This window comes from Ammodytes marinus (assembly GCF_949987685.1).
Source record: "Ammodytes marinus genome assembly, chromosome: 19".
Taxonomy (NCBI): domain Eukaryota; kingdom Metazoa; phylum Chordata; class Actinopteri; order Uranoscopiformes; family Ammodytidae; genus Ammodytes; species Ammodytes marinus.
The window spans coordinates 13,948,142-13,961,671 of record NC_137223.1 but is presented as its reverse complement, the minus strand read 5'-3'; the positions used below and the strand labels follow the sequence as shown (position 1 = coordinate 13,961,671).

General features: G+C 39.7%; 1 protein-coding gene across 3 annotated transcripts; it reads right to left on the bottom strand.

The window, feature by feature from the left end:
• Window positions 1-1,281: 1,281 nt before the first annotated feature.
• Window positions 1,282-12,151, bottom strand: LOC307266334 (scavenger receptor cysteine-rich type 1 protein M130-like). Of its 3 annotated transcripts, none has more exons than XM_080048324.1 (17): window positions 12,030-12,151; window positions 10,836-10,913; window positions 10,574-10,600; window positions 10,124-10,435; window positions 8,009-8,302; window positions 7,559-7,873; window positions 6,817-7,107; window positions 6,163-6,477; window positions 5,695-5,994; window positions 5,137-5,445; window positions 4,665-4,979; window positions 3,737-4,045; window positions 3,327-3,620; window positions 2,881-3,216; window positions 2,677-2,784; window positions 2,116-2,203; window positions 1,282-1,995 (listed from the first exon to the last, which is right to left on the bottom strand). In XM_080048324.1, exons 2-17 carry the CDS (start codon window positions 10,885-10,887, stop codon window positions 1,845-1,847), a joined length of 3,816 nt encoding a protein of 1,271 aa, XP_079904450.1. In that variant the 5' UTR covers window positions 10,888-10,913; window positions 12,030-12,151; the 3' UTR covers window positions 1,282-1,844. The 3 variants fall into 3 exon arrangements, with proteins under 3 accessions (XP_079904450.1, XP_079904451.1, XP_079904452.1); XM_080048325.1 differs by lacking the exon at window positions 12,030-12,151 and adding an exon at window positions 11,023-11,103; XM_080048326.1 differs by lacking the exons at window positions 10,836-10,913; window positions 12,030-12,151 and having other exon boundaries at window positions 10,570-10,600.
• Between the last annotated feature and the right edge of the window lie 1,379 nt (window positions 12,152-13,530).

The following is a 13,530-nucleotide window of genomic DNA, read 5'->3' as shown; positions in this document are numbered from 1 at the left end:
ACCAAATATAGGCCAACTTTATAGTTTTGAAGGGTAGGTTGGTTTGGTTATTCATGTAGAGAACCGCCTTTTTTTTCTTTTTTGTGTGAAGAATTTGTTGTTGATGTTAATTTTTAAGCGTTATTTATTTCAACAATACCACCAAAATATTTCAAATGATTAATTGTCATGTGCAGAAATACAAAAGAGTGCAATATTTGGTGCAGTCAATTAGTGTAAATGTATCTTATACCAGAAACTAGTAGCATAGAAAACGTGCAAATTGTGAAAACTTTTAGATTGCTTTAGTGGATACTAAAGAAGAACAATGTCTCTGTGTGAACTGATTATTTTGTAGAGATCTGCTGGTCTGTTAAACAATTGTGTGAGTGGGTATTCAAAATAAATTGGTAGGTATGCTGGGCTAAGTCAGACATGTACGTGCTACTATTGTAAAATAATAAGCCCTTGCTCCCCCAACTGACCCTGCAAATCCCTGGTTGATAAGATAGTTATTCTCTCTACAAATACATGTATGTGGTTTTTTTTAAGATATTTTTTGGGCATTGTTATGCTTTATTGATAGTGCGGAGAGACAGAGGTGAAATGGGGCAGAGAGGGGAGTGACATGCAGAGAACGACCGCGGGCGGGAATCAAACCCGGATCTGCTTCTGGGCCCGGCCCAGGGGGGGGGGACGCCCTACCAACTGAGCTAAGGGCACCCAACCTTAACTGTTTCTGATGTTGTATGTGGTATCATAGTAATCCCTGACCATGAAAACATTGGGTTAGACATCACTAGTTATGTGGTATTATGTTTGATTCAGGAGTTATGATGAAAAATGCATAATTAGGCTATGGCGGAAAGCAAAATGGTCGCCATGGCAACCATGATTCGATTTTGCAATGGCTTAATATCTGAAAATGTTCAGAGCCCCAAACTAGGTGTACCAAGTTTCAAGCTTTTCTGAAAAGGTTAACAATTTTGCACATATCCCCTCTACCATAAAACAGTACTTTAGGAAGCTGAAAATTGACATAAAGGTATGGTTAAGAAACCCCTTAGAAAATAACTTTCCACCACTTGGATTCCTTAAGACTTTTAGTATGTTATTTATTACATAGTCATGAGTCAAAAACAGTTGGAATGGTTTCTGTTGCAATTTTTGAGAGGTCAGGTTATATAATGCCTGGACTATTGTATCTGGGAGCTGTTTTAAGCACATTTGCTACCTAATCAGAATGCTATTATGTTGTGTAAACTAGATTGAAAAACAGAAAAAAACTCCTTGGAAATGGTATAAGTTTTGTAAGAATTACAAATTTATTGAACAGCACTCACATACAACAGAGGTTTTCAACATTTTCATCAGTATCTTACAACAGGTTGATGGAAAAAATAAAAATCACAACAGGAATAAGTATGAAAATAAGTGGACCAGTTAGCACAAGCGTCACATATCGTTTCAATTTCTGCAAATGATATGGTCTTAATTTTCTTAAGCAAATAACACAGCATCTATATAAGGAAATGCAAAGTCTTGATTTCTGAATAATTTCTTTTATTTTTTAAGGAGGTTTTAAAACACTTAAAACAGTTCCTATGGTCTACCTTAGAGTACAACTTAAAACCTTTTTTTCAGACCTCCAGCGGTTTGACTTCTCACTTTGCTGCCATGATGTAGAAGTGTACTCCAGGTTGTGTGTTAGTACGCAGTTACATCACTACTGGGTATGGTAACAGGTGTTACAGACTTTCACCAGAGAGAGCAGTAAAAGACTGTTTTTCAACCCAGTGTTATAATGCTCTTTGGATTTAGTGAAATCCCATCACGAAGGTTGTTTTAATTGAGTCACTCTCTAACTACGAGAGTACGAGCGGTTCAAGCTCATAACACACTCTCCCAGCCAGGTCTTCAGGGACCTTCTCAACAGAGTTACCAGAATCAAATTCAACAATCTTGTCCTGCATGACGCTTCTGTGTCCACGCTCAGTCACTTGGGGACTGCGGTCTCTGTGGGCGATAAGAAGTGTGACAATTGCAATCACAAGGAAGTTTTGTGATTTAAAATGAAATACAGTATATGCATCTGGGAAAATACATCAGCTACATTCTCGGTTTCTACTAGCCTACCTTCCTTCGAATGTTCCGTTGCTTCTGTCTTCAGTGTCGTCATGTTTTATTGCTCCTCCAAACCTGTTACTGAACTGAACCAGGGTACCTGAAAAGTGAGAGTAACATGAGCATGACAACAGAAGTTTACCTGCAGCAGTTTTGCTGAAGTAAGTTTTTCAAAAAATACAGGGGCAACCCAGAGCACCAAGGCATACACAGGTGTTACCAGTTAGCAGGTCCGCACATTTACATCCAAAATTAGCATTCATTTTGTGTTGTGGTGTTTTTTAAGCTTACTCCACTTTAGATACATGTACAATATCTTGCTTTTAGCCACTGAAAACGTCCCTATATATAAAGCGTTTTGATTGATAACAGCTCCTTGGAACTGCAGATGCGAGGGATAATCATCAGTAGGACTGCCACCACAAGCTGCACATTTCACAAAGTATTTTTTCTATTGATAGTATTAAAATATTAATTGATGCGGCTTAAAACAATCTTTACACATTATACAACATTTAACAAAGGCACATTACAGTCATTTCACAATTTAAAAAGTGTATGTCAGCCACTTACCAACAGCCCGCCATCTCCTTCTCCAAACCAAGTAACCTATAACCAGCACGAGTAGCAACAGCACTATCCCTATCACAACTCCCGAGACAACTGAAGAGGATGAGTTTGCTGTAAGGATTAAAATGTCATGTTTAATAGTTAGAAATGGAGAAAAAGCTATCTAAAATAACTTAAGAAAGACAATCAAACTCTCAAGGGTCTTACCAACAACAGTGATTTGGAGTGCCTTAGAGGGAGCCGAACAGATGGCCATAGAGGAGATGTTGATCCTGTACACACAGGTATACTCTCCTTGCTGTTGAAAATCTATAGAAGGGAATTCAAAGTATGCCAGGTAGAAGACAGAGTGGCTAAATGCTGGCTCTGATTCATGGGTGGTGATGTTAGACCTTGTCAAATAGAAGACACCTGCAGGATATTTGGAATGAATAGAGCAGGTGATGGAGAAGCTGCTGTCTTTTTTGACTGATATTTTGTCAGGGCTGTAAATCACCATGGCATAAGGGGAGGAGAGGGAGATGCTGGGAGTCTCCAACGCCACTGCAGAAGAGGGACAGATTGTTAGAAACTGAAATAGAGCATTGTATAAAACAGGTTGGCAATCTTGTTTTTTGCGTTCAAATGGACAAACAAAGCACATAATTACTGACCTGTGACAGAGAGGTCAGCAGTTTCTCCTTGGGGATAATAGATAACTTGACCGGACAATTTCTTGTGATATTCACAGAAGTATGATCCCCTCTGGCTGAAGTCAACTGTAGGGAAGGAAAAGGTTGCTGCTTCGTGGTCCGAGTATTTTTCCATTTCAAATGATCCTTGACTCTTCTTCAGGACAAATGTGCCGCCCAAGTGTTCTGTTACTATGGTGCAGGTGATTTCAACTTTTTGCCCCCAGTGTACCTCTGGAGAAGGACTCAAAGTGATTTGGGGCTTAACTAGAGCACCTGAAACAGATCAGAAAGTTTGTTTTGTCATGACAGGCAACACAGCTTCAAATCTAATACAGGTTGGGAAGGTAATGACTTCATCTGTTGGTTCATAAAAGAGCCAGGCCTCTTACCTAGACAGACAGCACCAGCATCTTCACCGTGCCCACAGTTATTTGCTCCAAAACCATGATGAGTGCATTGTGTGATAGAAATCTCTTGGCCGGTACACTCCACATTATCCAGCCATATTGGACCAGTGCCTCTACCAAAGCTGGCAGAAATAGGAGCAGAGACTGCATGACCGCAGCCTAGCTGTTGACATACCACATCGGCATTGGGCATTTCCCATTCATCATCACACACAGTTCCCCACTGGCCTTTATAGAAGACCTCCACTCTGCCGGAGCATTGACCTGAGCCGCCGACCAACCGAACTGGCGCTGCACATGAAAACAGAAATTAAGGAGACCAAATGCACAGGACAGTCCGCGAGACATGCATTTAAATACCATTCTAAAAGTCTAATTGGATTTAAACCCATTTTTGAAATGCACATGTGTGTTACAATAAACATATACATACATTTAAAAGACAAAGTAACTGCATTGCATATTGTCTTTGGAGATTACTTTCATATCAGAAGTTTATTTCTACATCGAAAAAGGGGAAATGTTTGGGAAAGGTGGAAAATAACTTATATGTTATATATGACATTTTTTGTCATGCAAATGAAACAATAAAGCAATAGTTTTGATATCTAAGAACATATATTAATAATCTTTTATCTTACTAATATCTATCTATAGATATCTATCCAAATAATAACTTGAAGTTACAGGGGTATCGATCTTCACATCTAACTGTTTTTACCAAAGCAAAAGATTGCATTTATCAAAATGTCCAACTATTTCCATGATTTTGCACTTGATTGAATAATTGAATACACTTTTTTTCCCCACCTCATAGTTTTAACTTGGCATGTGTTAACAGAATTTTGATTGTTGTACCATTGTCTAACTGCATGTTAGCATTTTTAACACATCATTTCAGGGGCCTTACCTGTACAGATCACACCAGCATCCTTCTCATGCCCACAGCTGGAGCTTCTGAAACCTTTGAGTGAGCATTGCTTAAGAGAAGTTTTATTGTCAAAACATGAACCACTAGCCTCCACCACCGATCCATTGCCTTGTTCAAAATGGGCACCACCGAAAGTGTTCACTGCATGGCCGCACTCCAGCAGCTGACACACCGTCTCTGCTTTACTCTTTGTCCAGTCCGTGTCACACACTGTTTTCCACGCGTCGCCATCACGGACCTCCACCCTGCCAGAGCACTCATCCTTACCGTTGGCCAACCGGACTTCCAGACTTCCTGCCAAGTCAGGTAAACTAAAAATTAATAATTGTAATTGTATATGCATTTTGTGCTGAAAATGTTGTTGAAAGACTCTAAAACACAACATAAGTGGACTGGGCGTGAGATTAAAAGTTGTGATATGCAGAAACAAGCTTTGTGTCCCTTTTCTTACCTGTGCAGACAACGCCAGCAACTGAGGTGATGTTGCAAGTTTTGGTTCTAAATGGCCTTTGCGGACACTGCGCCAGTGTCGACTCCCTTCCATTGCATTCAATTTGTTCAATCCAGGTCTTTCCTGTGCCTTGGCCTAGCTCATCAGTGGTAGTTATCGTATGAGACCTCCCGCAGTCCAGCTGATTGCACACTACTGTTGCATCACTCACATCCCAGGCATCACCACACACAGTACCCCACTGGTTTTTGTCGAAGAACTCCACTCTTCCAGCACAACGATGGGCCCCATCGGCCAACCTCACATTGCCTGGTAATGACAGTTGTTATATGAATGAACAGCACATACAGTCCAGTTGTGTACTTCTTACGGTCAACTTTCTAATAACCTAAAGAAATCATATTCAATTTGTATTTATTTTTCTGACAAATTTGTAAAAACACAGATGCCTCAAAATCGCCCTCAAAGCAGATTAGTGTAATCTGCTTTGCAAGAATAGTTTATCATACAGAGTAAGTAAGGGGAGTTGCAATTTCAGATTCAACTCCCAAATCTTACCTGAACATTCGACAGTTGCCTCTTCGACACGATCTCGGCTGGTCCTGACGTGGTCTCTCACTGTACACTGTGTAAGAGAGCTCTCTGCACCGTTACAACTAACCGTATACCCACTAAGTGCTTCATCTTGAACGAGTGATCCTGAGAATTTGACGGGATCGCCACAATTCATCTCCCTGCACACCACTCTAGCTTCATTAATTCCCCAGTTAATATTGTACGCTGGTGACCAACGGCCACCATGGTGGAACTCCACTCTGCCTGAGCATTGGTCAGTCCCATTGATCAGTCTAATGGTAGCTTTAGAGAAAATGAGAGAAAATGACCAAACTCGTTAGATGGTGTTTGGAAACGAAAGAAAACTAAAATGCTTGCTGATACAATATAAAATTGACAATAAGTTACAATATGTTCATCATTCATTAAGTAAACAACATCCTTACAAAGAGAAAATAACACAACACATACCTGAGCACACCACGCCCGCATCTTCGCCATGGCCACAGTTATTTTCCCCGAGGGTGGGATGTCTGCAGTGCAAAAGGCTGGTCTCATTACCCATACATCTGACATCATCCATCCAGATGTCTCCCGTGCCTTGACCAAAGAAGCCATTAGACTTGGCTGTCTGGGCTGTTCCACAGTCCATGGCTCTGCACACCACCTGAGCGTCTGTGATATCCCACTCGTCATCGCACACTGTTCCCCACTGGCCGTCATGCAGAAGCTCCACTCTACCTGAGCATCGGTCGGTACCATTGACCAGCCTGAGAGGTGAACTACCTGAGGATAGGTCGACTCGTGTGAAAAGTAGTCACCAGCTTAAGTCACATTATCAACTATTAAGGTTTATATGGACTGTCAAGTGTACTCAATTTAATAGTTTAGTTTAAAAAAAGATTATGTAACCTTGCCAGCTTTATTCTCAGTTGACCCTTTAAACACTTTAGGTGGTAGACTTAAATTAATGATTGTTTTCCGATGGCTCGTCCACTTTTTAATCTAGTGCAAGCATCAGACTAAATATTCAACCAGCTCTAATGCAAATAGGCTAACATAATCCTGTTTTTGCTATTCTAGCTGAACGGTGCAACAGCATACCCAATAAATTGTGTGTCTTACCTGCACATGAAAGAGAAATACTTTCACATGTTCCTGTCTTGTCTTGAAGTGTGCACTCGCTGATCGAGCTCTCATTGCCAGCGCATCTACTTGTATAGGCTCTCAGTCTGCTTTCACCAAAACTGCTGCTTTCTCGGGCTACTTTTGGAGCTCCACAACTGAGTTCCTCACACACTATGTTAGCCTCCTTAATGCTCCAGTTATCATTACAAAGTTTCCCCCATTGGCCATTGTCGAAGACTTCCAATCTGCCAGAGCAGCGGTCAGTCCCGTTAGACAATCTGACCGTCTCTGGAAAACAAGCAGTAAAAAAACAAGTCCATTTGAATTGCTCAAGAAAATGTTAAGATTCCAGTTATGGCATACAGTATTTACTTGTGCATTTTAGATGTGAGCGTTTGTGGCAAGGAGAACAGATTGTACTGCTAAACTGTGGTAATTCACCAAAGAAAAGCCACAAAAAGAGAAGCCGCAAAGGAGCACTGTGACTGGTTTGAAGTGGTGGATTACAATAACTTTAATACTATGGTATTCTCTGGTATTGGTGATGCATTTAGCATGCACATTTTATCAAATATTCCTTTTTATGCTATTCTTGCATTATAGATCCCATTTCAGTTGTTTTGTATTGTAATGCACATATATTGACTTATTTCTTACTGTATATTTCTATGTTTTCTTATGATTACATTAAAATGCTCTTTTTTTAGCAACAAAGTAAACAAAGTAAAGCAAGTATTACCTGAGCATACAACACCAGCATCTTCATTGTGATCACAGTCGTTTTCTCCAAAACCCCTGTGCGGGCAATCAGAAAGGGACATCTCATGACCAGTGCACTCCATATCGTCCAACCAAACGCGGTCCTTACCTCTGCCGAAGAAGGCCTTGTACTTGACTGCGAGGGGACTCCCACAGTTCATCTCTCGGCATGTGACAGCCGCTTCCGGCATGCCCCATCTGTCATCACAAACTGTTCCCCACTGTCCATGATTGTAGACTTCCACTCGGCCAGAGCACCGATTAGTCCCGTTCATCAGCCGGATTGGTTTAGTGTCTGTCAAGTAGAGAAGAAAAAACTCAAAGATTTTTCCATTTCATTAAGAAGCCATCTAAAAACAGATAGCCTAGTATTACCATGTAAATTCGTCATAGAAATGACTGATGTAGTTTGAGCACATGGGTGACTCACTTGAACAGAAGACAGTAGCATCAACACAGTTCTCTTTAAAGTCTTCAAGTCTGCACTGTGAGATAGAGGTCTCATTTCCTAAACAGCTGCTTTTGACTCCAAGCATGTTAGGTTCCTCTCCAAAATATGGCACTTCATCCGGAATGAGAGCAGTGCCACAGTATATCTCTTCACACAGCACGTTGGCTTCTACCAGCCGCCACTCATTGTTGCACATCCGTTTCCACTGGCCGCCATGGAAGGTTTCCACTCTGCCGTTACAGCGATTGCTTCCATTGACAACCCTCACAGCTTCTGCAAATGGAGACAGAAATTCAAATGAAATCAACCGATGTGGAATAAGTGATTGTGTGTAAAAACGTGTAATCTCCGCCAAATGATCCATGCCCAAAGCCCTTTGTGAAAAAAATAAAAATAAAAGGCCTTGCTGATTAATATTGTGAAAATGTACATAGCAAAGTATTGTTCAAACTCCCAAAAACTGCATTTAAATTCTATAGGCGACGCAAAATGTAACACCAAGTATATCTACCAAATCGCCTCTTTTCAGCCTCTGTCTGAAACGATTCACTTTAGCCCTAAACTGTATATTACAGATGGGTGTATAGCTACTTTGACGTCACCCATCCATTTCAACAGAGAAAAGCCCGAAATTCCTCATACGGGCCGTCGCCATCCTGAAAGTGACTGACTCCACCGTTATGTTTCCGTCCATCCAAAAAAGGGGAGAAAGGTGACGTTGGGGTGGATTAAACCCCCCATCTGGATGACGTATACTGAGCTACTTCCCAGATGCCAGGGCTCACCAAAACACTGGGACAACAGCTATTTTCCTTTGGGTGACCCTGTTAACAGATTTAACTGTTCCAATATACAATCACTTTCTGCCCTTTGCACTTTACATTTGCAGCAGCCTGCCATGTGCTGACCATGCTGCTAGGCTTCTGTCACAACTACATCGCCACAAGAGGTAGCAATCATCCTAACATGGAGAAACAAATTGTGAGCAGACAAATCATTCTATTTTTTTAGCACAATATGCAATATTATGATTAGTTGCTATAGGTTATATGCTGAGTTAGCTCCTTTTCACAATTTCTGTATTTCCCAATTTGTCTTAACAGTTCCACATTCCTGGTCTCAATACGAATTAAGGAACTTGCAAACTTGCAATGCATGGTTTTGTGACCTATCTGTGATGTTTATGTTAATGCCTTATTAATGTTTAAAGCAAACATTTCTGACATTTAGGCTAATAAGCTTATTGGGGAGAAGTTAGACCATGAGGATGGATAACACTTTTAATAAAGAAGGATAAGGCTACAGCCTGAACACAAGTGGAAACAGCTAGCCTGGCTCTGACCCAATGTGACAGAATCTTCCAACCAGCGTCTTTAATAGCTTACTTATTAACATGTTATATCTTGTTTGTGTAAATTCGATAATTGAACTCTTTGTGTTAAGCTGTGGCTGTAGCACTACATTTAAGGGACATATATGAGATACATTTTCTCAACTGTTCACGATAATGCCAATAAGCACATTTCCTTTTCCATTTCCTTAAAAAAAATACCTTTAACAAATATACAGTGTACTATTTTGTTATATGTTTAAAGGTGGAGACAGGTATTCCAGATAAAGGTTGTTGATATGTGAACTGACCACCAAAACAAATACCCCCCCCCCCCCCCCCCCCCTTACTGCTCCGTCAGAGGCCCAGCCCCCAGACGCGCCTTGCCTTAGCAACAGCTGTCATTAACTATCTGTCCAACAGCATTGTTGTTAACATAAAAAACTAAGCTTGTAGCTGATTGGTTGGAGAAGTGTTAACGGGCTAGCTCCGACATTTTGTTTACAAACCAAAAAAGGCTGGGGTGTGTATGAACACCAGACTTTTTTTTTCGGCGCACTCAAAGTACGGACATGATACCAGAAGGTGAGTAGGCCTATAGATATTCACTGACTTTGAAAAAAAGTGTTTTGGATTAGAATCGCTGACTCCACCTTTAATTGAGTAGTATCCTACTGGTAATTCAACTTTATATGAAATATGAATGTTTGGTCAAGTTAAGTCAACATCACTTTTTTAATATAAGTTAATTAACCCAGACATACCTGAACAGATAACCCCAGCATCTTCACTATGACCGCAGTTATTCTCCCCGAAGGGGCTGTGTTGGCACTTGAAGACGGAAGACTCAGAACCCAAACACTGCACATCATCCAGCCAGATGTTATCCTTTCCTGATCCAAAATAGGCGCCTGTTTTGGCCTCAAGAACCGTCCCGCATTTTAACTCTCTGCAAATCACCTCAGCGTTGGAAATGCCCCACATATCGTCACACACCGTTCCCCAACTGTCGCTGTGGTAGATCTCAACTCTACCAGCGCAACGCGACGGCCCGACCAGCCGGATTTTCTCACATTCTGGAAATGAATAAAGAAAGCACAATAGCTTGGCACCAAGAAAACAATAGTTTGAGAAAACAAGTCACCTTTTCTTTAAATCAGAAGTGTAAATATCTGAATAATATGCAAAGGTAAACATAAATGGAACTTACGGACCTGTAAGCAGTGATAGGCTCAGTAGACCTAAAGCAACAAAAAATATATATGTTACGACAGCCCAGAGATTTATCATGAATAAAAACAATAGTGTCCAATAAACACATAACAGTCAGTATAGGAATTTTTCACATTTGTTGGCATTTAGGATAAAGCTTTGGAGATATTCCAACATCCATTTTTATCTTCATAATTTCATCAAAGGAAGAACATTTGAAAAAAAGCAAAGGGAAGAACTCAGATTGAAAAAACATAAACTCACCTATTGACAAATAAAAAACAAAATGTAGTTTTCCCGCAGAAATGAAGATCATATTGTGTCTTCTAAAGTGGTCAAATCCTGACAAAGAACAGTAAAAAAATTATATTTTTATTCCTCATTGGTCTTCCGTAAGAAAACCTTCCAATTATTTTTCTTGAAGTCTGAAAAGCTGAATAAAACCTCTTACCGTTGTAAATCAAAAAAATCTTGCCAGCTACTTAAAAATAAAGGCACAATACATTTAAAACATCCAAAAGACAGACGTCCCATGTATACAGATCCAATAATTCCTATGCACAACTGCCTGGACTTGGACTGCAACCTGGATGCATGTTGACATTTTGATCAATCATTAAAGACGGAGGATCAGAGGAGATTTTATTTTCTTTACACAATATCTAAGTTACCATTTGCTGACTACATTATATTCAATGAGGAATCAAACCCGAACTAACAAAATAAAATGGGGAGATACATGATCGTATAACACTGATTTATGGACATGGAAAATTATCAGGTGCAGAAAAAATAAGATGGAAATGTAGATCAAAGGGAGCGTTGTTATGAACAAATGGTCAATGTCAAGAGAATTTGATCACCGACTCCAAATGCTGAACCCCTCCCACCTCTGTTTGTGTTTAGCAGCATTTCTTTTATGTTGAATGTGTACTAGGAACATAATCTATCCTAAACAAAAAGGCCACTTTGCTGATTATTTGCTGCATTTCCACTGGGCATAGATACAAATATGTCACTTTATGAAATATGTTAATTTATGTTAAATACAATGTATTTTATTGTTAACAGTCTGATTCTATTAATTTAGTCTTATTTTGTATTCAGTTTTATACTTCCATCTTGAATATATGTCTCGTTATAGGCAGTGGCATGTCTAAATAAAATTTTAATCCTGGCATCAAATATTCATATTCAAACGTGAAAAGACATGTCATGCATTTAATCTCAATATGTTCAGTGTTGGTTAAACATTTTGGCAATTTGTAAATTACCCTTTGGCTTCAGAAGACCTGGATTATGCTTCAAAATAATCTAGGTCTGTATTGTCAAATTTGTAGATATACTGTACATTTCAATATATGCCCTTATGAAAACTATTAGGGCTTTGTACTGTATGACACTTTCAGCTTTAAAAAAAGATTATGTCAAAAATATGATTTCTTGCAATTGTCTTACCTTATAAAACGGTTTGTTGCAATTTATTTCTTCTGAGGCAACAGATCCACTGCGATCAATTCATAAACGATTGACTTTATATAGGCAGTTTTACTGCACGTCTTGTTGTCAACTTGTCTCCTTGAAAGTGGGAATTGCAAACACTTCCTCTTGCGAAAGTCTGAGCCCGTTTAGTTCCCGTTATGCACCTAAAAATGACATTTATCAAAACTGTTAAATAAAATGGGAGCAACCACTATTTGTACTCACTGCTGCAACAGCAAAATCAGAAATATAAATGTGTTAATATTTTAATATGATTTATTGCGGTTATTTTCCACAATTTACCCACTATTTGTGTGTTTTTTCTTTCAGCTAACCCTCACATACAGTCATATGAAAAAGTTTGGGAACCCCTCTCAGCCGGCATTATAATTGACTCTGCTTTCACACAAAAAAGATAAAAGTGGTATGTCTTTCATTTACCAGGAACAGCTAAGTACTGGGATGTTTTCCAAACAAAGATTTTTTGAAAAGCAGTATTTAGTTTTATGAAATTAAATAAAATGTGAAAAACTGGCTGTGCAAAAATATGGGAACCCTTGTGGTCTTGCTGATTTTATTGCATGTAACAGCATGTAAAACTGATGACTTTAAACACAAAATTGGTTGGATTATGTTGTTAAGCCTTGAACCTCATAGAAATGTCTGTTTAACCATGAGAAAATGTATTTTAGGTGCCTAAATGCAAGTTCCACTTCTCTTTGACTCTCTGCAGAAGTGAGACAGAATGCTATCATCAAAACAGCTCCCAAAAGATCTTAAAAACAAAGATTATTCATTGTCATGGTTTAGGGGAAGGCTACAAGAAGCTTTCCCAAAGGTTTCAACTGTCAATTTCTACTGTAAGGAACGTTGTCAGGGAATGGAAGGACACAGGCACAGTTGCAGTTAAACCCAGGTCTAGCAGACCAAGAAAAGTACAAGAGCGGCATATGCGGCGGATTGTGAGAATGGTTGCACACAACCCAAAGATCACCTCCAAAGACCTGCAAGAACATCTGGCTGCAGATTGTGTATCTGTACATGGTTCTACAATTCAGTGCAATTTGCACCAAAACATCTGTATGGCCGGGTGATGAGAAGGAAGCCCTTTCTGCGCCCACGCCACAGATACAGTTGCATGGAGTATGCAAAAGCTCATTTAGACAAGCCAGCTTCATATTGGAAGAAAATGCTTTGGACTGATCAGACAAAAATTAAGTTATTTGGTCTTTATAAAAAGCAGATGTTTTGGTGCAAATTGCGCTGAATTGTTGAACGATGTACAGATACACAATCTGCAGCCAGATGTTCTTGCAGGTCTTTGGAGGTGATCTGTGGGTTGTGTGCAACCATTCTCACAATCCTCCACCTATGCCGCTCCTGTTTTTTTCTTGGTCTGCCATGCCTGGGTTTAACTGCCACTATGCCTGTGTCCTTCCATTTCCTGACAACGTTCCCTACAGTCGAAATTGACAAT

Excerpts from the sequence above, each read along its gene's own strand:
- LOC307266334 (XM_080048324.1), bottom strand. The coding sequence starts at position 10,887 with ATGATCTTCATTTCTGCGGGAAAACTACATTTTGTTTTTTATTTGTCA. Across the intron at positions 10,601-10,835 it reads TGTTTTTTATTTGTCAATAG|GTCTACTGAGCCTATCACTG; the intron begins GTGAGTTTATGT and ends TTGTTGCTTTAG. Across the intron at positions 5,995-6,162 it reads TGCGGGCGTGGTGTGCTCAG|CTACCATTAGACTGATCAAT; the intron begins GTATGTGTTGTG and ends TTTTCTCTAAAG.